Source organism: Choristoneura fumiferana, unplaced genomic scaffold (genome assembly GCF_025370935.1).
Source record: "Choristoneura fumiferana unplaced genomic scaffold, NRCan_CFum_1 Sck3bRy_343;HRSCAF=565_pilon, whole genome shotgun sequence".
Classification (NCBI taxonomy): Eukaryota; Metazoa; Arthropoda; class Insecta; order Lepidoptera; family Tortricidae; genus Choristoneura; species Choristoneura fumiferana.
The window spans coordinates 72,715-98,106 of record NW_027413001.1 but is presented as its reverse complement, the minus strand read 5'-3'; the positions used below and the strand labels follow the sequence as shown (position 1 = coordinate 98,106).

General features: G+C 41.2%; 2 protein-coding genes across 2 annotated transcripts in view; both read left to right on the top strand.

The window, feature by feature from the left end:
- Nucleotides 1-17,191, top strand: part of LOC141445080 (O-acyltransferase like protein-like) — a 28,699-nt gene extending 11,508 nt beyond the window's left edge. Inside the window, exons 5-12 of the mRNA XM_074110853.1 lie at nucleotides 5,351-5,465; nucleotides 6,539-6,753; nucleotides 7,647-7,840; nucleotides 10,127-10,265; nucleotides 11,676-11,862; nucleotides 12,855-12,997; nucleotides 15,758-15,863; nucleotides 16,932-17,191. Coding sequence (XP_073966954.1) covers nucleotides 5,351-5,465; nucleotides 6,539-6,753; nucleotides 7,647-7,840; nucleotides 10,127-10,265; nucleotides 11,676-11,862; nucleotides 12,855-12,997; nucleotides 15,758-15,863; nucleotides 16,932-17,026 — 1,194 coding nt within the window. The 3' untranslated portion in view covers nucleotides 17,027-17,191. The remainder of the gene's footprint in view (nucleotides 1-5,350; nucleotides 5,466-6,538; nucleotides 6,754-7,646; nucleotides 7,841-10,126; nucleotides 10,266-11,675; nucleotides 11,863-12,854; nucleotides 12,998-15,757; nucleotides 15,864-16,931) is intronic.
- A 5,444-nt stretch (nucleotides 17,192-22,635) lies between these two features.
- Nucleotides 22,636-25,392, top strand: part of LOC141445081 (uncharacterized) — a 59,712-nt gene continuing 56,955 nt past the window's right edge. Inside the window, exon 1 of the mRNA XM_074110860.1 lies at nucleotides 22,636-23,284. Within this exon, the coding sequence (XP_073966961.1) occupies nucleotides 23,269-23,284 (16 nt within the window). The 5' untranslated portion in view covers nucleotides 22,636-23,268. The remainder of the gene's footprint in view (nucleotides 23,285-25,392) is intronic.

The following is a 25,392-nucleotide window of genomic DNA, read 5'->3' as shown; positions in this document are numbered from 1 at the left end:
CGAGATGCGGCATCAGCGCGAGCCTCGTTGTTCGGCATGATTTATAAGTTAGTTGCCACGATGCACGAGCTCACAAAAATGCGCAATCAGCGCTCGCTCAATCTCAAATCTTCTCGGCGGATAAGGCGAAATCTTGTTGTGAATTATATTAGCAAACCACGTACCTCGCGTTATATCTGGGTAACATAACCTGAAGAGATGTGGCGCAGTGCAGGATGACGTGGAAACAGGGTAACGGAGGCAGTGGCGCATAAATAACACACTTCGTTCATTCAACGCTGTATTCTTCATAAATACAACAAATGAATATTATTTATAATATCGAATTATATCAGGAAATAAACGGATTAAATCAAGAACACGTACGAGAGCGGTCGGTGTCAACAAGGAAGGAAAACAGACAGAGCCAGAGACAAACGCTAGTGTTGTCAGTTGTCAAACAACATGCAATAACCATAGATAAGCTTATAAGAATGGTTTACACATTTCTAACAATAGCAACCCAATTACTATAATAACACAAAATATTCGTAGTATTTTTAAGAATTTTGATAATTTTAAGGTATCTCATCAAAGATTGGAAATCACTTGTGATATTATACATTTAACCGAATGTTGGCTAGGTAAGAATAGTAATTTACCTCAACTGTCAGGATATAATGTATATAATAGTACAGAAAACTACAATCAAAACGACGGAATAGTGGTTTATGTCAGAAATAATCTTAATGTTACTGTAGAGGAGCCTATTATATTGGAATGTAATCGACTTCTTATTAAAATTGGGTCTGATTTGGCTATACTAGCTCTATATAGGCCACCCTCGTTTAAAAATTTAAATATCTTTACTGACTCGCTAAATGAGACGCTACAAAGCTTGTCCCCATTTAAAAACGTAGTATTAATCGGAGACATAAATATAAATATTCTTCCACAAGCCACTGATTCCGTCGCTCAGGAATACTTAAACATATGTTCCTTTCACGTTTACTTCCTGCGCATACACTTCCTACCCATCAGAGTGGTTCCTGCTTGGACCATATCATGCTAAAATCTAACCTTCCATCTATAGCACTGGTGACTAATTCGACTGTCACGGATCACAATGCTGCCCTACTAACCTTCAACCGTAGTATACCTAATCTTACTCGCACGCACGTAATTGCTAAACTAAATGTAAATAAACTTGAAGACGATTTTTCCAACATAAATTTTGACCCCGTTTATAATTGTGACGACGTGAATAATTGCATGCCCTACTTAATAACAACGATTCAAGAAATAATATTGAGAAATACAACTTATAATCGGCTAAGTAAAAATAATTATAACATTAAACCTTGGATCACTCGGCACTCCTGGATTAATTCGTTGTATGAGGCATAGGGATAAACTTCATAAAATGGCAAAATTGAATCCAAATAACTCTGTTTCTCAATTAACTTATAAACGTTACCGGAATTATTGTAATAATATCCTTAAGACGGTAAAAAATAATTATGCTAAAAACGAACTGGACAAAGCCGGCAAAAATAGTAAAAAACTGTGGACGTATTTAAAAAATGTTACAAACACGAATAAACGGTTGGAATCGTCTGCGGGTTTATTACACGCGCAACCTTCTCAACTAACATCTGTTAACCACGCAAATGAGTTTTTTGTCAATATTGGCAAAAAACTGGCAGAGAAAATACAACGTCAGTCGCTTCATCCCCCAAGCACAAGCACTCAACAGGGCAACAGGACTGTCAATTCGTTTGCGTTGTTGGATACGGATGAAACTGAGGTAGAGCAGATCATCATGAACCTAAAAGAAGATTGTGCTGCTGGTTGGGATAATATATCCACTAAAATATTAAAACAATTTAAACACGTCCTTGTTTCACCGCTTACTTATATTTTCCGTAAATGCTTAGCTGAAGGTATATTTCCAAAATGTTTGAAAAAAGCTGTTGTTATTCCTGTACATAAATCTGGTGATAAAGATCAAATAACTAATTATCGGCCCATCTCATTATTACCTACAATATCTAAAATATTAGAGAAAATTATTAACCAAAGACTTATTAAATTCCTGGAGAAACAGTCTGCTTTAGCCAATACCCAGTTCGGTTTTAGACCGAAATTATCAACAGCTGATGCAGTCCATCAGCTGACTGACTATGTAGTGAAGGAGCTCGACAGGGGAAATCGGACAGTGGGAATATTCTTGGATCTTGCGAAAGCTTTTGACACGGTTTCTATACCTATATTATTGCAAAAACTTGAATTCTTAGGAATAAGGGGCACCCAACTAAAATTAATCGCAGACTATCTTGACGAACGCTCTCAGTGTGTGAGAATAGGCAGTGCCGTCAGCTCTGATCTCAAAAACTCATCTTTTGGAGTTCCCCAAGGAAGCATATTGGGCCCTACTTTGTTTTTAATTTACATCAACGAGCTTTGTAAACTAGATTTAGATTGTGGCAAACTTATATCCTATGCTGATGACACTGTCTTGTTATTTTCTGCAGAGTCAGATCAAGAAGTCTATGAAAAAGCGCAACTGGGCTTCAATGTTGTTAATAAATGGCTCCAGCAACACTTACTAACATTAAACACTGATAAAACTAAGTATGTACAGTTTGCAATTCGGAAATCATATCAGGCTACAATTAACCCCAGCACAAACTTTAAGCTATATGCTCACGAATGTAAAGATCCTGCAAGTAAAAGTTGTACATGTCCGGACATAGCTATTACTAACAAAATAAAATACTTAGGAATTATAATTGACGAATCGCTCTCTTTTAAATACCATGTCGAAGCTCTATGCAGTAGAGTTCGAAAGTTGATATTTATTTTCAAAAAAATACGCTCAATTGCGAATACTCAGACAATCAAGCTAGTCTACTTTGCGTTGTGTCAAAATGTATTAACGTACTGCATTTCTTCATGGGGGGGGGGCTGGCTAAAACGTCACTACTAAGCCTAGAAAGAGCCCAGAGAGCGATTCTCAAAGTTTCTACGTTCCGTCCCTATCGATATCCCACTAACCTCCTATATAAATCATGTGAAGTTCTAACAGTCAGACAGCTATTTATTTTGAGCATTGTCTTAAAACAGCACGCCGCAATCCCTTACAGCACTGAATCTACTGCTAAAAGACGCAAAGATCTTGTCTGCCCTAATAACAGAACACCAAAACGCGCATTTTCTTCAAATTTTTTCGTTTTTTTAGGTCCACTTCTTTATAATAGGTTGAATGCGAGGCTAGACTTATATTCGTTGAGTTATGTTAAGTGTAAGAAAAAACTCCAAGGTGCCCTACTAAACATGTCGTACGATGACACAGAGAAGTTACTATGTATAGTGAAATAATTTCTGTTTTATATCACTAAATTGTCGTATTATTATAGGTAATTTTATTATATTTATGCATAAGGAATAAGAATTTAATTACCGTAAACTGCTTCAACTTTGCCTTCTGGCCCCAACATTGCCTGATTCGATTTAGAGTCGATAACTAGCACCCTTCTAGGTTTTTAAACTTTTATCCCCCGTAATAATAATTCCCGTGTAGATAAAAGTTTAAAACCTATAAGAGTGCTAAGTTATCGACTCTAAATCGAATAAGGCAATGTTGGGGCCAGAGGGCAAAGTTGAAGCAGTTTACGGTATAATGTCGCTTATACTTTTAAATTAGGTTAGTATTAAGAAAACTGTCAATATTATCATTGTTTAATTTGGAATAACCTTTTGAAGTTGATTAAATTATATCTAAATATATTAGAATTATTTTGCCTGAAACACAGGGAATCCTAGTTCAGGCATTTCTTGTAAATATTTCTTTTACAGTATGTTTTAGTTCTTAAGTTAAATATGATGTAAAATGAGTTTTTGAATAAATTATTATTATTATAATGACACATAATTAGTAAAAATAACAATAAGAAATGTTGCCGCTATAAAAAGGTCCCGGCTCAGCATATCGCTGGTAAGTAAGTTGTAAGTAGTGGTTTTGTAAGTAGATTAATACGTAATGTACTTACAAAATAACACATTATTAATATGTAATTCGCTACATAATATTAATTCAATTTATATTTATACATTTATTTAATAATTGTGTTTCGTGGACTCATCCGCTCTTATTCCCTGTTTAAAAATATTCTACTCGTAGCTCCTGCTATGAAGTTCAAGCTTTTTCCATTCCAAATTTCATAAAATTTGGAGCAGTGCTTCAGTTGTGAAAAGTTCACTATTTATTGAATCAGGCGTTACTTTGCGAAGGTCCATATCAATGAACTAAAAAAATTTCCTTGCTCACCCGCGACCTTACGATAGCTAAGCTTATGCAAAATATGCGTATTCATGCAGTTCCTCCACCTCCACACTTTAAGAACACACACAAATCACACAAACCCATCTATCACCACCACCACTCCACACTGACGCGTTTCGAACTCAACCATAGCTCATCTTCAGAGTGAATACAACCGTACACCATGCTACCAGTTGACAACTGGTGGTGGTTGGCTCTGGTTGAGTTTGAAACGCATCAGTGTAGTGTGGTGGTGGTGATAGATGGGTTTGTGTGATTTGTGTGTGTTCTTACAGTGTGGAGGTGGAGGAACTGCATGAACACGCATATTTTGCATAAGCTTAGCTATCGTAAGATCGCGGGTGAGCAAGGAAATTCTATTATTTCATGTTAACTATTGTATATGATTAAAGGTCCATCACATTTAGATTCAAACTGTCGATTAAAAACTATAAAATAATGTACAAAATATTTCTTGAATTAACAATATTATAAACGTTCCGTTTCTTGCAGAATGTTGTTTACCTCTGCCTCTTTAGGTATTTTATAGGAACACGTTTCTGTTTTTAGCAAAATAGGATAAGTTTTTTATTGTTTTTAAATTATGATATGAAAAATAGCAAAGTTAATCTCACTAATATTAATATAAATGCGAAAGTTTGTAAGTCTGTATGTTTGTTTGTTACCTACCTCTTCACGTCTTATCCGTTGAACCGATTTAGATGAAATTCGGTATACAGATAGTACAAGTCCCGGGGAAGGACATAGAATAGTTTTTATTCCAGAAAATTGCATAGTTCCCGCGGGATAGCAACAAACGAATTCTACGTGAACGGAGTCGCGACCAACAGCTAGTTAATGAATAAATGAAACTAACATTTATGTCTTCGATATTATAATTAGAATTAAGTTTGGACCGTACACTAAAAAAAAAAAATTAAATGACTTCCTAAAGCGTGCACTATAAAGAGCCTATTTTCCTTCTGTCCATTCCTATACTGAACAGACTGTAAGTACCTATAATAAAACAATGTATCTTTTTTGTAGTGGCTACGGAAGAAGCAAGCTGTGTGGATATTGTCCGGTGATATCGGAGTGGACTCCTTCTTCACTCTGAGTGGCTTGCTGCTGGTGTACACGAGCGTCAACAAAATGACACAAAGTTAGCATTTAGCAGTTAGCATTATACAGTTTTAATTTTAAGAACCCTACTTCAATCCAACACGATTTAGAGAGAATAAATTAAATCATCCCCAATCAATCCCCGTGTGGTTTCGGGTTAGAATTACACCTCTAAATGAATGAAATTGCTAAAAGTGGCTTCGAAGCGGTAACCTACCCCATTTGGGAATACAGGCGTGATGTTTGTGTGTGTGTGTGTAAATTAAATCACTTTTTGGCCTCTGTCCTTAGCACAATCCTGACAATTTCAAGACAAAACGTTCTAATTTCCTTTTCCTTTTCGGTCTACCTCTGCTTCGGTACTCGTCGCATTTCTCGGCTTTTATATCTATTAAAAAAACCTGTGGCAGACAGACAAACGAACAGATGGATACTTTACTGGCAGCAATAGTGCTCCCTTTGCACCCTTCGGATACGGAACACATTGAAGGCAATCTTTCACATTATGATTGGTTATTTGGTATTTTTTTATTTCAACTCCAAATTTGTTACTTTTACGGGTATCCCGTGAAACCATATCGAAAATACAAACAGACATGGATGCACAGAAAAACCAGAAAAAGAGACCAGCGCTGGGATCGAACCCAGGTCCTCAGCAATCCGTGCTGCGTGCTATAACCCCTACACCACCGCTGGACAGGAATTTAGACACAAATTTTTCCTATGCTACATATCTCAGGTCATAGATGTCGCTAGTGCTGTGCATAAGTAGCTTAGCAATCCTGACAATTTCAAGACAAAACGTTCTAATTTCCTTTCCTTTTCGGTACCTCTGCTTCGGTATCGTCGCATTTCTCGGATTTTTAAAAAAACCTGGCAGACAGACAAACGAACAGATGGATACTACTGGCAGCAATAGTGCTCCCTTTGCATCCATGAACTCATTGAGCCCTTTCAGGCAATCTTTCACATTTCCCTGTAAAGCCAGCAGGAACCTGATTTATTCGAAACATTTTCCAATCTGAACAGTTGTCACGTCACGAGTCATTTCTCTTTGTGGCAATCGTTTGATTTAACGCTAAGTATTCTGGCATTTAGTGAATCACTTTCCAGCGTCGTTGCTGCGGAGCCTGCCCTGGTTCTACCTGAGCCGCTTCCTGCGGCTGTTTCCGCTGCTGGCGGCTGCAGTGCTGCTGCAAGCGTCGTTAATACACCGGGTGGCTGACGGGCCCGGCTGGCACGGCATGGCTAAACTGGTCGGCAACTGCCGCCGCTACTGGTGGAGCGCATTACTACACGTGCAGAATATTGTTAATCTTCGTCATACGGTATCCCATTTCAATGTTGCATGTTAAGGCAAATGCCCTCTTTAACACAAACACATAATTATGCTACTTTATGTGTTCTGCTTACTATGATGCCTGTGTTTAATTAATCTAATTAGTCTAGTTTTAAGATAACTTTGCATGCTATTATGTAGCAAAATATGTTTTTGTACTGGAAATGAATTTGAATTTGAATTTGAAGGCAATTTTGCACGGATTCAAAACGTTATAAAAAAGATAAAATCAGAATAAACGCCCCAGTAGGTACTCGTAGTAAAATTGCCATGATACATGTAACATGGTAACTGAATCGCTTGCTATTTACTTATATTGGACCGATGGTCGTAGGGGCGGTAAGGTTCTAGAGTGGCGAGTTAGCGACCGCAAACTGGAAGACGTAGCGTGGGAAGACCTCCAATAAGATGGAGCGACAATCTGATAAAGGTTACAGGAACTAGTTGGATGCGGACAGAGCAAGACCGACCCTTGTGGAGCTCTTTGGGGGATGCCTTTGTCAAGCAGTGGAAGTCTTTTTGGCTGATATAATAACGATAATAATTATTATTAATATAAGTTTTAACACTAAGTTCACCGTGTCGCATATTTCTCTGCGATCGCAAAACATAGGTTACTTTTTATCTCGAAATTCCCACAGGACATTTATTATGGGGGATTCCTATGAGGATTTATTAATATCCCGTAATTACATCTCAACTGCTGAATCTAATGGTTTAAGTACATGTGTGACCGCGGGTAAACACTTAGTGAGAGATATAAAGTTAGTTTAAAAAGTGTGGCATCCACTTTTACCCTACGCTCGCAACTCTAGGGCTCTGCCTACCCCCGTGTTTTATGTGCTTTGCATAATTCATCTACCTTTTGTCCTTTTGTCACAGTGCGTGCCCGTATCGTGGTACCTATCGGTGGATATGCAGCTGCACGTGGTGTCCCCGCTGGTGCTGTTCTGGGTGCTGGGCAGCCGCCGCGCCGCGTGGGCCGCGCTCGCCGCCGCCCTGCTCGCCTCCCTCGCCGCTACGCTCGCTTTTGTCTTCCCCTTCCACGTCTTTTCTATTTCACTATTAGCACAAGAGTAATTTTTTTTTATTGGACGATGTTTGTTGACGGCGAAAGTCACGTGCATCGATATTTAATTTAATAATTAATCTATATTTATACTAATACTAATATACTAATACTATACTGATAACTACTTATCGTTACTAATACTTACTTATCTATATTAATATTATAGAGAGGAAAGTTTTGGATTGTTGGATTTTTGATATTTGTTACGATTTAAAAAATTCTTTCACTATTAGAATGCTAAATTATTCCAAAGTGCCATAGGCTATATTTTATTAACAGAAAAAATTAGGGTTCCGTACTAAAACTTCAATAATGTAACTCAAAGTGTAAAAAAAGTTGCCATAAAACATCTTTCATCGCATGCGCTGTAGAAACTATTGATTATAGAACAAAAAAAAATTCTACGATATTAAAGAGTATATCAATAACTACAAAAAACTTCGTGATTTTTTATGTTCAACTATTGTAGTTATGTTATGTCACTGTACCTACTTTTTTACATTTTAAAAGTAGACAGAAATGCAGAATAAATCAGACCATGTTATCCATACCTTTGTATTAATCCTTATCCAAATAAATAATTTCATATTCAAGACGGTTTCAATACCTGTAGATTACTTTTTGAATTATTCAAATCGGACATTCCATTCAAAAGATATTACGAATTTAAAAATATCAATCTAACCAAAAAATGCATTAATTACATACTTAATCTATGTTGACGCGCTCCGGCTTCGCGCGGGTCGGGTGTAGTTTTTGGGAAATGCAGCTCAAAAATGTGTGACCTTTTTAGAGTTCTGTGCCCAAAGGGTAATAAAAACGGGACCCTATTACTAAGACTCCACTGTCCGTCTGTCTGTCAGTCACCAGGCTGTATCTCATGAACCGTGATAGCTAGACAGTTGAAATTTTCACAGATGATGTATTTCTGTTGCCGCTATAACAACAATAATACGAAAAACAGAATTAAATTAAATAAATGTTTAAGGGGGCTCCCATACAACAAACGTGATTTATTTTTCCGTTTTTTGCTAATGTCTAATGGTGTATAAAGGTACGGAACCCTTCGTGTGGGAGTCCGACTCGCACTTGGCCGTTTTTTTTATTTGCCCGTGCGAAGCCGGGGCGGGTCGCTAGTAAACATTCTTTAAAAATAAAATAAAACTTAAAAATTGTTTATTACAAGAAACAACACATACTATAGAGCAGGGTTTCTCAAAGTGGGGTACGCGAACCCCTAGGGGTTCGCTATTCGACGGTAGGGGGTTCGCGACAAGGTTTACGTGATGGTGGCTGCAAGACTGGCAAGATGATTAAGATTGGTTTTTGGAGTATTTTTGTATTTTTTATTTCAACTCCAAATTTGTTACTTATTTGTTTGTTATTTGTTGTTGTTTGTTTCAGTTTGTATTTTCGTTGGCAAGACGATTCTTAGATTCTTACCTATATTTGCTACCTTTTATTGAAATAAATAATATACATTATATTATCATGATGATTGAAATAAAAATAAACTTAGTTTCTCCAACAGCCAGTTTTATTACTTTTTTTGGTGGGGGGGGGTGAGGTAGGGGTTCGCTGTCGTCTAGAAACTTTAACAGGGGTACGTGGAGCCATAAGTTTGAGAAACCCTGCTATAGAGTTACGAATATCTGTTGGTCCCACACTAGGCTGGGCCTGTAACGTGGTGACCGGATTTGGTGCTTCTTAATTAATTAAATTACGCTTTGTTTATAAACAAACCGAACAAACAAACACATAAATGTGTCTGTGAAAATATTGTGTCAGAAACAACTTGAACATAAGCCAATTTCAGTCAATTGTGGCTGAGAGTGAGGTTGTGTGTTTGTATGTGTGTGGAAGGCCCATATCTCTTCCAAAGACAATTAACTATGTATTCAGCATCAGCATCATTGTAAATCCAAAATGGCCGCAACACGTAACCGTTTGTATTTACAATCGAAGGAGTTAATTCAATAATAGGTACTACACAATGTCATTTCATTGTAAAGTCGGCTCGGCAACTATACCTATTTACTCAATTATATCTGTGACGCGTACCTACGAATGAAATTGGCATGCCACCCCTTTAGTCACATGATCCCATCTCGCTGCCAGATTTGGTAGCTAAGCTAGTTTCAAGGAGTGAAATATCGTCTTATTGCTGGTTATGAAAGGGGGTCGATTATAATTCGTAGCCAGGCCCAATTTGGATTTTATAGCTACAAGACGGCAAAGTTTCTCCCCTGTAGCTTTGATTATTTAACTTAGTGTCTCATTTGTTTTTAAGGGAATTAATGGGCGACATTGGTGACTACTGGATTTATTGTTACTGTAACCTGTTTGTGCGGTCGCCGCCCTTCTTCATCGGCATGTTGTTCGGATATGTCTTGCATGTCTTCAAAGGAGAGAAGATGAAACTGCCACAGGTAAGTGCAAATCTTGCCACATCGCTCAAAGGTTTTATAATCGTTGTGGGAGAGAGGTTCTTGAGTTGTCCCGGAAGAGACAGCGTTAGCAGGCATCTCATTTGCACTAGGTCAGAGGTTCCCAAAGTGGTCCAAGTGGACCCCCAGGGGTCAACGAGACACCAAACGGGGGTCAACGTTGACGCGAAGAAAATGGGGGTTTTAGGAGTTTCGGGAATACAGAAGAATGTAACCGCTGGTGGTTTAACGAAAACAGTAAAACTTTGAGAGTGGTCTACGAGAAAAAAGTTTGGGAACTCTGGACTAGGTTGACCGACAACATCGCCAGAATACGGGCAACTGGTGAATACATTGCTGGTGTGGCAAGTGGTCGTTCGTTATGTTATGACGTTCTGAGGGAGAGAGCTTTGTTTAACAGTGGACGTCTTCCGAGTGATGATGAAAGGATTACCAGTAAATAGTAGCAGAAAGCGATGCCGATACAGTGGTCATTTTGTGCGTAGTGCTAATTATATAATCTGCATTGGCTTGGAGGTTTGATGCTAAAGTAGGGAAGGCTCGACCTGCAAGGCCTGACTAAGAGAGCTCTATCTAAATAGAGCCAGTTTCGCCACTTATTCGTATTTTACGAGTATGTGACAGATAAATGTGATGCGTCTCTATTTATTCGGACAAAACATATAGATATCATAGATATACCTAGTGCCATCCACGAAGACGCGTGATTTTGTAATAAGAACCACGGCACACGTCATCGTGAATGACTCTACCTATATCTGTTACATAGAGCTTATGGGAACGGAAGCAATACCATGCCCTCGGTACCGCTCTGCTTTCAGAGCATGACATGAGTGCGTGTGAGCTAACTTTGGGGGCGGCAGACGTGAACTTGCCTTCGAAATCCAAAAGCTTAATGGTTACTTGACCTGAAATGTATATTTCAGAATTAAATTATTATTATTATAAGAAGCATTCTACGCTTCCACTGAACGTAGATATAGTTTAGATATAGTTAGTTACAATACTAAACACTTGTTTAGTATTGTAACTAAGGGAACCCATACATCCCTGTATTTCTTTTATTATTATTTTTTGTATTTTTTTTTCTTTAATTGTATAATATAGTTTTTAAGTATTTTATTTGTAATTATATTTTTATGAAAAAATGACTTTCTGCCAAGTTTCTTGCGGCGCATTCTTCTTGGCAATGATGGTCTTTCCGAAAGCGCTGGTAGTTTAAAAAAATGACGTGTAAAAGTGCCCATTGCGGCCTATTTACTGAATAAATCATTTGAATATTTGAATTTGAATACATAAAATTTATCAGTGAATGGCAAAACAGGGGGTTCGACTTAAGTTGAAAGACGACTTAAAACAACCAGTGTCGTTAAAATTCATTGAAATTTTCAGTGGGTAATAATTACATGCCACGCTCTGTCATTTGCCACATTTTTCTACGTCGTCTACATCGTGCATCCGTGCATGCAAGCGGACTGGGACAACCATTTCGCTGACAGCATGAACAACTCCTTCAGACGGTCCGGCTGGTCGCTGGCTCTCTGCTGGATGATATTAGCTTGTGTCCACGGTTACGGAGGTAAATTGAATATTATGTTTATGGCTATAGCATAGCTGTAGGGTGACGGCACCAATCATGGGCATGTTAAGCACAGCAGTATCCAGTAATGGACAGCAAGGATTTAATGCCTTATAGCTCACCATTCATGAACTTTACCAGCTATGGTCATCAGTTATATGCATATAAGTATTATTAGTTTTAGAAAAAGTAGCGTCCGTTTCTTAATATTCGGTTAGTGGAAAAAATATTCCATTATTGGTTCCTGCCCATGACTGGTGCCCTCACCCTATCTAAGAGATGTTTATTAAAAGTCTATGGGTGAAGCCAGACGAGCGTTATTTATTGAGTTGTGACATCAGTGGCGTATTTTCGTTCGAGTAGTTTGTTTCATTCAATGTGTACAACTCATTTTGAGTAGCCGTGTGGCATAAACTAGACTTTGTATAAAACCGAATGCAACAGAAATAAGTCGACATAAAACACGCGACAGCAGGGCTACTACGAAACTCGAAAATCGAAGTTCGTGTCGTGCGGTCTCTCTGTCACTTATACCATACGAGAGCGAGAGGGACTGTATGCTACGAACTTTGGATTTCGAGTTTCATAGTAGCCCCTCTGACAACTCAGATAATTAACTGGCTTCAACTTGGCTTCAATTTAAGTCAGAAAAACGAAGTACTTATTCCTATTCTTATCCATTTATAAAGCAATCAAAATTTTACGGGAAGCGTAGTGATTTCATTTCTTTGTGATTGATTTTTTTGAAGTTGTACCTTAGAATATCTAGGGACAATTGGTAGTTAGAATCTGTTTAGCGTGCAATCATGCTTTTGTCTTTAATCAATACATTCATGCCATACCCTTAAACTAGTTTGCTAATTGACTTTCGGGACTTGAAAAAAAAGATCGTTTTTCTATTCTTTCTCATTTGAATCGACATGAAATCGAAGAAAACCGACGAGTCCCGAGCGACATCAATATTCTAGTTATACTTTACTTCTTCTGTGCAGGTCCTGTGAACTGGTTCCTGTCGCTGCGGCTGTGGAAGTTTGTGGCCCGCATCTCTTACGCGATGTATCTGTACCACTATTTAATTCAGAAAATCAATACGACTGCCGCCTTCACTCCCGTTTATTTCAACATGGAAACACTAGTCAGTAACAAGTATTGCTTTATTTCAGTATTGAGCCCATCGATCGCTTATTTAGAAATTAGAAGCCCAGCATAACAAGGATCTGTAGGATTTTCATTCAGAATTTATTTGACGTTACCTACGAACAAACTTTTAAAAGTCATCACTTCAGTATTTAATTCGTATTAGTAGACTGAAGATGCGATTGACAATAGTTATTTGTGTCACAAGGGAGCAAAATGGTGTATTTACGGCGAGGGCGTACATTGAATCCAGAATGTAGCGAAGGATTCTACAATAGAATCCTGAGCGTAGCGAGGGATTCTAAAGTAGAATCCTGAGCGTAATGAGGGATTCAAGTGTTAACGCCCAAGATGAAAATAATTTTGCTCCCGAGTGGCTCATACAACTTTTCACACCGAGCATTAAGAAACTTGAAAAAAATAATTCTAGATATTATTAAAGAGAAACCAGCATAGAAAATGGCATAACTTTACAATTATCAATTTTAAAAAATGGCATTTGCAATAAAACACTTAGAAAAGCCTTGAACAGAAAAGTTGAACTTTGCTCCCTCTCGTCAGGGAGGAAAAGTTACTTTTCTGAAGGAGAGGTGTGAAAAAAGCTTTGTGTTATCCAACTGACGCTTTTTCCGTAGCTTATGATAGGACTCTTTGGCTTGTTTTTGGTAATCTATACATAAGTAAATAAAAAATAATCGTAAAATGTGTTGCTTAGCGTAAACCTCGGGAACGGCTGGACCAATTTCCCTAATTCTTTTTTATTGTGTTCGTTATTGTCAGGAAAAGGTTTTTATGGAAGAAAATTTAGAAAAATTACAAGGGGGCGAAGCCGCAGGCAACAGCTAGTATGAAAAAACATCTTTTTAATTTTATCTTATTAAACATCTAAATGTATTTCTGGGCTAAACTAATAGGTGTAAAGCCCGACCAGAAACATAAAAAACCTGCTCTGGGGGCGCTATATTAGCAATAATTATAGCAACACTAAGTACAGTCGTACATATGCGAATTGGCTAGTGTAAACTATTAAAATTATATGTTACTAAATTTCATCAATAATCTATTATTGATGAAATAAAATCAAGTTTAATTATTTTCAACGTTTACATACACGTTTTAAATTTTAATTAAATGATTATGATTATCCATTGCAGTTAAACTAACTAGATATAGTGCAGTTTAAATACATACTATAAAATAAATAAATAAAACCACTATTTTTCAATGTTAATTTTACTTAATCATTTATTCTTAACTGCTAACATTAATTCCTTGTCTTATGTATTCGACAAGCTGCGAATTTAGCCAGATGATTTCTAGGCGCGTTGATGCCGCGGACGTGGACCGCCTACTACGAAACTCGACGAAGGTCGTGTCGTGCGGCCCCTCTGATACTTGTACTATTAAATACGAGTGCGAGAGGGACGGTACGATACGAACTTCGAGTTTCGTAGTAGCCCTGCAGTTGCGTTTCGTTTTGATGGAATACTAACCCATGATCAGATTGTACCTACTGACTGGTTCAGTAACAGATATATCGGACTCTTTGTGTTGTAAGTCTAGATGTTTTCTGTCACTGCTGCTTACATTAATAATTAGGTAATTCTTTCATTTATTTATTGGTTTTTACCTCTCATGCTCTTAAAATGTTACTTTAGTCTCTGCATATCGGGACTAAAGCTCCTTTTTATTATCTAGGGATTAAAGTTTTTTTTAATTTACTTTATGAATGGAGGATTTTTAGGGCGTGGAAATAACCTCAAAATGACAACTGTGCAAAAATATTAAAAAAACACGATTTAATTTCGTGAAACACAATTAATGATATGAATCCGTAGATATGAATCTATTTAATTATATTAAGGATTAATTCATTTTATTATGCATAGTCCAATTTTGAAACTGTTGGCTAAATATGCAAGCTTTTAAAGCGTCACTTCATAAACAATAAAAGAAAAGAAAAACCCCAGCAACAAATTTTTTTTGCTATTTGAATTTTGAACAGATGGCCTGTCCATTAGTCGAGCGTACCTACTTTTTTAAAAAGTAATATTGTAATTTTGAACAAATTTTTTTTTCCTCGCATTCAAAGTGAAAAGTAGAGTGTTTAACGCGAGACTAAACAACCATAATGCCACTCGAACTATAGCCACCCTCGCTCTGCTCGGGTGGCTAAACATCTCGTGTCGTGGCTTGTTTTAGTCCCTTGTTGAACAATCTACTATTTTCTTAGGCGACGTCTGATCTGCTCTTGGTATTTTAATTACGGAAGATCGAGATATATCTAAAATAAAGTAACACTGTTAGTTTTACCAATTTATTTACACATTAGCCAATTTCTATTATACATACTTTATGACGTACTTACAGGACATGTTGACAACAAGGTCGGTGATGTTATTTAAAGGAAATAGAATTAGTCCTTTAGACACATAAATTACTTTTCTTAAGTAACTTTTAATAGTTGTTGGCATTTTAGCACAAATAACTCACAATATCCAAGAAATAGACCACGCACAATCGACACTTAAGTAGCTTTGTTTATTTATTGTTGCCAGTTGAAAGAAATTAGTTCCAATAGTTTTCCGCAATATGGCGAGATTTTTTTAATTTCTGGTCGGGCTTTTAGAGTGCAACAATGAAGTTGTACCACAAGGGAGCTATATCGTGCCTATTATATATGCTTCCTTTCATACTGAAGCTTTATGAATGAACTGTTAGTAATCGCCACTAATTTGTACCAATCTTAACATTACAGTTTAAGACGTTTGCGACTGATCTCGTATACACGGTTATTATTTCGACGACGATGTGCGTCTTCATCGAGGAACCTGCCCTCACCCTGCAGAAGATGCTCCTACAAGGTGCGTGAAGTAAATTCAAATAATTGATTAATTCAGATGTTACTTTGCGTAGTGCTATACAGTGAACTACATTAATTTACCTTGAAAGGCAGTTATTTGAAACCAGATTTATTGATCATACTCCAGATTTGTGAGACGAGACAGAGACGGGGAATTTAAAAGATAGAGTGCGACATCTGGAGAATGACCGACAACCTTTTTCCAAATTTGTGTACTTAGGTTATACCTATTGTTAATGTCACATTTGTGGAAAAAATGTAATCCTTTACCCAAAAGAGGAAAGGTGTGAGGGTGGCTATGAGGTTTCCACACGAGATGACGTTGCCGGCCAGCCGGGCAGTAGGTTCAACTGAGGCGCAGTTTGACGAGCATGAGAGAATGAAAATTCGAAAATAAGCAAAGAAATAATAAAAATATAAAAAAAGAATTAAAAGAAAAGAAGATTAGGCGCCACCTACTTTTAATGAACCCAAAGCAGGAAAAGGTAATTGTACAAAGAGAGAAATTAAAATATTGTTACACTCAAGACTCGGCTTATTTATTATTAACTATAAAACAAAACTACAAGATTCGAGGATGTGGGATTATGAGAACAATATATGCACTGAATTTAATAATTAAAGCTTTTCAAACGTAAACTAGACGAATCAATACAAAAGATTTAAAGATTTATTTAATAAATTGACATAAGTCGAAAATTCATCGGTCCATTTTGCAGGTGGTAGGACCTTGTGCAAGGTCCGCCCGGATTGCTACCACCATCTTGCTCGCTAATCCTGCCGTGAAGCAGCAGTGCTTGCACTATTGTGTTTCGGCGTGGAGAGTAAGACAGCCGGTGAAATTACTGGCACGTGAGGTATCCCATCTTAGGCCTCTAGGTTGACACCGCGTCTGCAATACTCCTGGTGTTGCAGATGTTTATGAGCGGTGGTAATCTCTTCCCATCAGGAGATCCACTTGCTCGTTTTCCATACAGTCGAATAAAAAATAAATAAAAAAAAAAGCTTACATCGGGGACTCATTAGCTGGTTGATATTTTAAGTAGTTATCTATTCAATCCTTTTGCAGGCGTCTCCAAACAGCAACGACAAGAACATGAAGAAAAGAATGACCCTATGCCATTGGATGAAATGAAGGACGTAAATGTTGAAATGAAATGTTAAAAATATATATATAAATATAATATGTTTAAAAATACAAACTGAAATATAGATGAAATGTAGCGGTATAGCACGCGGTACGGATTACCGAGGACCTGGGTTCGATTCCCAGTGATGGTCTTATTTTTCTGTTTTTTCTGTGTATCTATATTTCAGTTTGTATTTTCAATTTCGGTTACGGGATGACGTAAAGTAAAAATTTGGAATTGAAATAAAAAATACAAAAAGATTCCAAAAAACCAATCTTAATAATATGTTTAATTTTTTATAGCCTTTATTATTATTATATATATATGGACATTGTGTTTGAAATAAATGGATTATTAAGCCACCTCTTTATCTTTTCACTCGTCTCTGGCTTCAGCAAAATGTTGCCAGTCTGGCTGGAATAAAAAAATCACAGAAGAATATAAAAAAAACGGCCATGAGCGTGTCGGACACGACCGGAATAGCCATTATATTTTTTTAAGGATTTCGTATTTTGTACGGAATATTCCAAGTTTAGGTATATTTTATACCTTAGGCTGCTATTTACTCTTAAACAAGTAATAATTCTCAAGAAAACTTTACTGTTATAGTTTTCCTTGTAAGTTGAAATTAAAGTTGTTATAATTTTCCTTGGAAGTTGTAAGTTGAACAATTGTGCGTTACGGGGCAATAAATGTCTGTGTTTTGAGACAGGTTTGTCTTTCGGAAACTTTTGTCCTCCCTTTTTCCGAACAAAACGGGACTACGCAACACTGTGGTGGCTCTATATTTTATGATACGGTTTTAAGGTGTATTAAATATGATTTTAATCTAAACTTTGTTTTCACGCCCGTAATAACAGACTTTGAAAGCCACACTTAAAAACCTCACGCAACAGTGACGCCATCTAGAAAGACAAAAAACCGGCCAAGAGCGTGTCGGACACGCCCAAAATAGGGTTCCGTAGCCATTACGAAAAAAATAAGTAATATTTTTCTAAGGATTTCGTATTTTATACGGAATCTTCCAAGTTTAGGTATATTTTATACCTTAGGCTACTATTTACTCTTAAACTACTAATAATTCTCAAGCAAACTTAGCCGTTATAGTTTTCCTTGAAAGTTTGATATACTAGTACTTACTACCATTCTGAATTTTTTCAAATTTTTCCACCCACTGGTTTAGATTTTAGAGGGGGGGGGATGCTCGATTTTAATGAAAATTTGCACTTTAAAGTTGAATATTTTGCAAACGGGTCTCGGTCCCGATCCATACCGTCGTATGTCCTAAAGTCAAGTGCCATACCAATTTTGTCCTAAACGCTCTTGACATATCGTTCATTAGTCATAAAGATTATAAGCCATAATGTTTCTTATGTCCTAAGAGTCATAAGCCATAATATTACATTACCTAATGCTCAAAATACCTAATTACTTTAGCCATAATATAACATGACCTAATGCCAAAATACCTAATTTGTTCTGTACTAATATTATAACACATAACATCTTATGTCCTAATGTAATGTTCGTCCTAATCATCATTTGCCATAACGCTTTTTTCTCTGAAACCGTAATTTTTTCAGGGTTGTTATAAAATAAACCTATCCTAACCTATACAGTTCTACAGAATGACCACTTCAAAATTTCTGAAATATTTACGGTTTCAGAAAAAAACACCGTTATGGCAAATGATGATTAGGACAAACATTACATTAGGACATACGATGTTATGGATCGCGAATGGCACCCGAACTGCGTCCCCAACGGAAACGAACTGCTACCAGAAAAGTAGGTTAGGTTAGGTTAGAACTGCGTCCCCAACGGAAGCAAACTGCTACCAGAAAAGTAGGTTAGGTTAGGTTAGAACTGCGTCCCCAACAGAAACGAACTGCTACCAGAAAAGTAGGTTAGGTTAGGTTATAACTGCGTCCCCAATGCAAGCAAACTGCTACCAGAAAAGTAGGTTAGGTTAGAACTGCGTCCCCAACAGAAACGAACTGCTACCAGAAAAGTATATTTTATGACAAATAGTGTTTAGGGCAAACGTCGTTATGGCAAGAGATCATTATGACCAAAGTTATTAGGAAAAATACAATTAGGACAAAAGACATTAGGGATTCCAATATAGACCCATGATTATGGCATTCACTATTAGGATATATAACTATTAGGACATATGAACATTAGTACTACAGACGATAGTGCACATAAGTATTAGGACATACAATACTAGGGTAAAAAAAGTTATGGCACTTACATTAGGGAATACGTTGTTATGGCAAAAGATCATTATGACCAAAGTTATTAGGGAACATACAATTAGGACAAAAGATATTAGGGATTCCAATATAGACCCATTGCAAACAAATCACTGGATCGAAAAATCGTTTTAGCAACCCCATAATGATTTTAAAAGACCTATCCAACGATACCCCACACTACAAGGTTGGATGAGAAAAAAAAACACCCCCACTTTGCGTCTATGGGAGGTACACTAAAAAAAAAACTTTTTTGAAATTTTTATTGTACCATTTTGTCGGCATAGTTTACATACATATTCGTGCAAAATTACAGCTTTCTAGCATTGATAGTCCCTGAGCAAAGCCGCGGACGGACAGACAGACAGACAGACATGGCAAAACTATAAGGGTTCCGTTTTTGCCATTTTGGCGTTTCATTGTGTTATACGCACATAATATTACTTGATTTTTTTCGTAATGGCTACGGAACTCTATCTTGGGCGTGTCCGACACGCTCTTGGCTGATTTTTTTATTCTTCCGTGGTCCAAATCGTCCTGCCACAGAAAATGAACAAAAATTTTTTTTCTATGATTGTTGTTAAGAAAACAATACTAATAATAATTGCCGTGGTCAGGCCATACACTTAGAGGAAGATTAGAGGAAGTGAAAAATAATTGATTGCGGAGGTCCATGTCAATGAACTCAATAAACTTTGCTCACATGCACCGTTACCGATAGCTCGTAGCTTAGTAGCATGGTCTACTTAAGCAACAAATGTATGTTCATTCAGCTCCTCCACGATCACACCGTAAGAACACTAATTCAATTATCAGCGCACTACGCTGATGCGTTTCAAACTCAACCAGAGTTCATCCTCAGAGCAACGCAAGTGATCGCCATGCTACCAGATATTAGACACACATAGCTCAACAATAAGATAAGTCCGAAAAGTTAAACTTTTGTCTGTCTATGTAAGAATAGATATTAGGTACTTTACGAAATTCTGAGTGCACGAGTTCGACTCGCACTTTGCCTGTTTTTATTTCGTGAGAGGAACTAACAGGGAGTTATGAAACAGCCCTAAGTGCAGCAGGGCTGCTACGAAACTCGAAACTCGAAGTTCGTGTCGTGCGGTCCCTCTGACACTTATACTATTTAATACGAGTGCGAGAGGGACGGTACGATACGAACTTCGAGTTTCGTAGTAGCCCTGCAGGTACTATCGGCCAAATAAGTGGTCTATCAATTTTCAAACAAGTTCCTATCAAACGAATATGTCGCTAAAGTCGAACTTTCAAGTTGACAGACACGTCTATTGGCATTATGTTTTATGACATGCAAACGATTATCAACTTTAAATGAGTGGTCTATCAATTTTTAAACAAGTTCCTATCAAATGATGTGTCACTAAAGTCGAAAATTCAAGTTGACAGACACGTCTATTGGCATTATTGTTGTATGACGTTCAAACGATTATCAACTTTAGGGTGGTAGACCACATATTTGGCTAATGGTACAATCCGTTGCACGCGACGGGCGCAGTTAGCGCTGCCTGCTCTGCTCATACTACACTTGGGAACCTAAAAAACATAAAAATTAACGTTAAAAATTGCAAGGGTGGCTCGATTCCTTTGCTCCCAAGTATATATCCCATAGGCGTCCTACCGCTCCGTGTAAACCGCGCAGCTAGCGTACGCCCTTCTTAACAAAACTCTTTCGATTTTCCACAATTCGTCTATTACACTTCTTACCTGAAAATCTGACAGCTTTTGACGTACTCCATTTACTTACAACATTTGCAGTGTATTTTGTATAATGGTGAAATTTTCCGTTTGTAGACCTTTTTTTTTGCTAAATTGTCTTAAAGCGCTTTAAGAGCGTTAAATTTCGGCCTCAAATCATCATAAGAAAATTAAATGCTGAAATCAGTTAGCACGTAAATGATTTATCGGTTTTATGTGAAAACCAGGTGAAAACGCCGGTTAGTCTGTTTTAAACCGAATGCTGCTGTAAAGGTGAGTTACCTACGTCTTTCGATGTCGGTTACAGAGATGTTTCGGGCAGATTTAATGCCAACAAACTCACGTACGGTGAAGCTTGTAAAATTCACTGTCCCAAAATTATCACTTCCCACCTCCTCAAAAAGTGCCACTCAAAGTGCACATTCTTGAAAGGGTTCTCTGCCGTGTGCACTCTCGTATTAAATAATATAGGCATCATGCAGCGGGACGGTACGATACGAACTTCTGAGATATACTGGTATCAATGGTAACTTATCCGAAATTAGCATCTTCATCGCAGAAAATTAATTTTGTTCGACAAAACTTTGCAGCAGTGGACAAGTTAATGGTTTCCTATGTGCTGTCACAATGCGTGCCGTGTTGTTCCTGTTTGGCGTGTTGGGCACGAGCAGCGCTGACGTGTTCGACGACGAGCTGTACCGAGCAGCGCTGCAGCCGGCGCTGTGCGCGCGTCAGCTGGCCGGCATGAGGCGGGCTGACTGTAAGTGCCTTCTCAGTTATATCTCAGCGCTGACGACTTGTTCGACGACGAGCTGTACCGAGCAGCGCTGCAGCCGGCGCTGTGCGCGCGTCAGCTGGCCGGCATGAGGCGGGCTGACTGTAAGTGCCTTCTCAGTTATATCTCAGCGCTGACGACTTGTTCGACGACGAGCTGTACCGAGCAGCGCTGCAGCCGGCGCTGTGCGCGCGTCAGCTGGCCGGCATGAGGCGGGCTGACTGTAAGTGCCTTCTCAGTTATATCTCAGCGCTGACGACTTGTTCGACGACGAGCTGTACCGAGCAGCGCTGCAGCCGGCGCTGTGCGCGGCGTTCAGCTGGCCGGCATGAGGCGGGCTGACTGTAAGTGCCTTCTCAGTATATCTCAGCGCTGACGACTTGTTCGACGACGAGCTGTACCGAGCAGCGCTGCAGCCGGCGCTGTGCGCGCGTCAGCTGGCCGGCATGAGGCGGGCTGACTGTAAGTGCCTTCTCAGTTATATCTCAGCGCTGACGACTTGTTCGACGACGAGCTGTACCGAGCAGCGCTGCAGCCGGCGCTGTGCACGCGTCAGCTGGCCGGCATGAGGCGGGCTGACTGTAAGTGCCTTTCAGTTATATCTCAGCGCTGACGACTTGTTCGACGACGAGCTGTACCGAGCAGCGCTGCAGCCGGCGCTGAGCGCGCGTCAGCTGCCGGCATGAGGCGGGCTGACTGTAAGTGCCTTCTCAGTTATATCTCAGCGCTGACGACTTGTTCGACGACGAGCTGTACGCGAGCAGGCGCTGCAGCCGGCGCTGTGCGCGCGTCAGCTGGCCGGCATGAGGCGGGCTGACTGTAAGTGCCCTTCTCAGTTATATCTCAGCGCTGACGACTTGTTCGACGACGAGCTGTACCGAGCAGCGCTGCAGCCGGCGCTGTGCGCGCGTCAGCTGGCCGGCATGAGGCGGGCTGACTGTAAGTGCCTTCTCAGTTATATCTCAGCGCTGACGACTTGTTCGACGACGAGCTGTACCGAGCAGCGCTGCAGCCGGCGCTGTGCGCGCGTCAGCTGGCCGGCATGAGGCGGGCTGACTGTAAGTGCCTTCTCAGTTATATCTCAGCGCTGACGACTTGTTCGACGACGAGCTGTACCGAGCAGCGCTGCAGCCGGCGCTGTGCGCGCGTCAGCTGGCCGGCATGAGGCGGGCTGACTGTAAGTGCCTTCTCAGTTATATCTCAGCGCTGACGACTTGTTCGACGACGAGCTGTACCGAGCAGCGCTGCAGCCGGCGCTGTGCGCGCGTCAGCTGGCCGGCATGAGGCGGGCTGACTGTAAGTGCCTTCTCAGTTATATCTCAGCGCTGACGACTTGTTCGACGACGAGCTGTACCGAGCAGCGCTGCAGCCGGCGCTGTGCGCGCGTCAGCTGGCCGGCATGAGGCGGGCTGACTGTAAGTGCCTTCTCAGTTATATCTCAGCGCTGACGACTTGTTCGACGACGAGCTGTACCGAGCAGCGCTGCAGCCGGCGCTGTGCGCGCGGCAGCTGGCCGGCATGAGGCGGGCTGACTGTAAGTGCCTTCTCAGTTATATCTCAGCGCTGACGACTTGTTCGACGACGAGCTGTACCGAGCAGCGCTGCAGCCGGCGCTGTGCGCGCGTCAGCTGGCCGGCATGAGGCGGGCTGACTGTAAGTGCCTTCTCAGTTATATCTCAGCGCTGACGACTTGTTCGACGACGAGCTGTACCGAGCAGCGCTGCAGCCGGCGCTGTGCGCGCGTCAGCTGGCCGGCATGAGGCGGGCTGACTGTAAGTGCCTTCTCAGTTATATCTCAGCGCTGACGACTTGTTCGACGACGAGCTGTACCGAGCAGCGCTGCAGCCGGCGCTGTGCGCGCGTCAGCTGGCCGGCATGAGGCGGGCTGACTGTAAGTGCCTTCTCAGTTATATCTCAGCGCTGACGACTTGTTCGACGACGAGCTGTACCGAGCAGCGCTGCAGCCGGCGCTGTGCACGCGTCAGCTGGCCGGCAATGAGGCGGCTGACTGTAAGTGCCTCTCAGTTATATCTCAGCGCTGACGACTTGTTCGACGACGAGCTGTACCGAGCAGCGCTGCAGCCGGCGCTGAGCGCGCGTCAGCTGGCCGGCATGAGGCGGGCTGACTGTAAGTGCCTTCTCAGTTATATCTCAGCGCTGACGACTTGTTCGACGACGAGCTGTACCGAGCAGCGCTGCAGCCGGCGCTGTGCGCGCGTCAGCTGGCCGGCATGAGGCGGGCTGACTGTAAGTGCCTTCTCAGTTATATCTCAGCGCTGACGACTTGTTCGACGACGAGCTGTACCGAGCAGCGCTGCAGCCGGCGCTGTGCGCGCGTCAGCTGGCCGGCATGAGGCGGGCTGACTGTAAGTGCCTTCTCAGTTATATCTCAGCGCTGACGACTTGTTCGACGACGAGCTGTACCGAGCAGCGCTGCAGCCGGCGCTGTGCGCGCGTCAGCTGGCCGGCATGAGGCGGGCTGACTGTAAGTGCCTTCTCAGTTATATCTCAGCGCTGACGACTTGTTCGACGACGAGCTGTACCGAGCAGCGCTGCAGCCGGCGCTGTGCGCGCGTCAGCTGGCCGGCATGAGCGGGCTGACTGTAAGTGCCTTCTCAGTTATATCTCAGCGCTGACGACTTGTTCGACGACGAGCTGTACCGAGCAGCGCTGCAGCCGGCGCTGTGCGCGCGTCAGCTGGCCGGCATGAGGCGGGCTGACTGTAAGTGCCTTCTCAGTTATATCTCAGCGCTGACGACTTGTTCGACGACGAGCTGTACCGAGCAGCGCTGCAGCCGGCGCTGTGCGCGCGTCAGCTGGCCGGCATGAGGCGGGCTGACTGTAAGTGCCTTCTCAGTTATATCTCAGCGCTGACGACTTGTTCGACGACGAGCTGTACCGAGCAGCGCTGCAGCCGGCGCTGTGCGCGCGTCAGCTGGCCGGCATGAGGCGGGCTGACTGTAAGTGCCTTCTCAGTTATATCTCAGCGCTGACGACTTGTTCGACGACGAGCTGTACCGAGCAGCGCTGCAGCCGGCGCTGTGCGCGCGTCAGCTGGCCGGCATGAGGCGGGCTGACTGTAAGTGCCTTCTCAGTTATATCTCAGCGCTGACGACTTGTTCGACGACGAGCTGTACCGAGCAGCGCTGCAGCCGGCGCTGTGCGCGCGTCAGCTGGCCGGCATGAGGCGGGCTGACTGTAAGTGCCTTCTCAGTTATATCTCAGCGCTGACGACTTGTTCGACGACGAGCTGTACCGAGCAGCGCTGCAGCCGGCGCTGTGCGCGCGTCAGCTGGCCGGCATGAGGCGGGCTGACTGTAAGTGCCTTCTCAGTTATATCTCAGCGCTGACGACTTGTTCGACGACGAGCTGTACCGAGCAGCGCTGCAGCCGGCGCTGTGCGCGCGTCAGCTGGCCGGCATGAGGCGGGCTGACTGTAAGTGCCTTCTCAGTTATATCTCAGCGCTGACGACTTGTTCGACGACGAGCTGTACCGAGCAGCGCTGCAGCCGGCGCTGTGCGCGCGTCAGCTGGCCGCATGAGGCGGGCTGACTGTAAGTGCCTTCTCAGTTATATCTCAGCGCTGACGACTTGTTCGACGACGAGCTGTACCGAGCAGCGCTGCAGCCGGCGCTGTGCGCG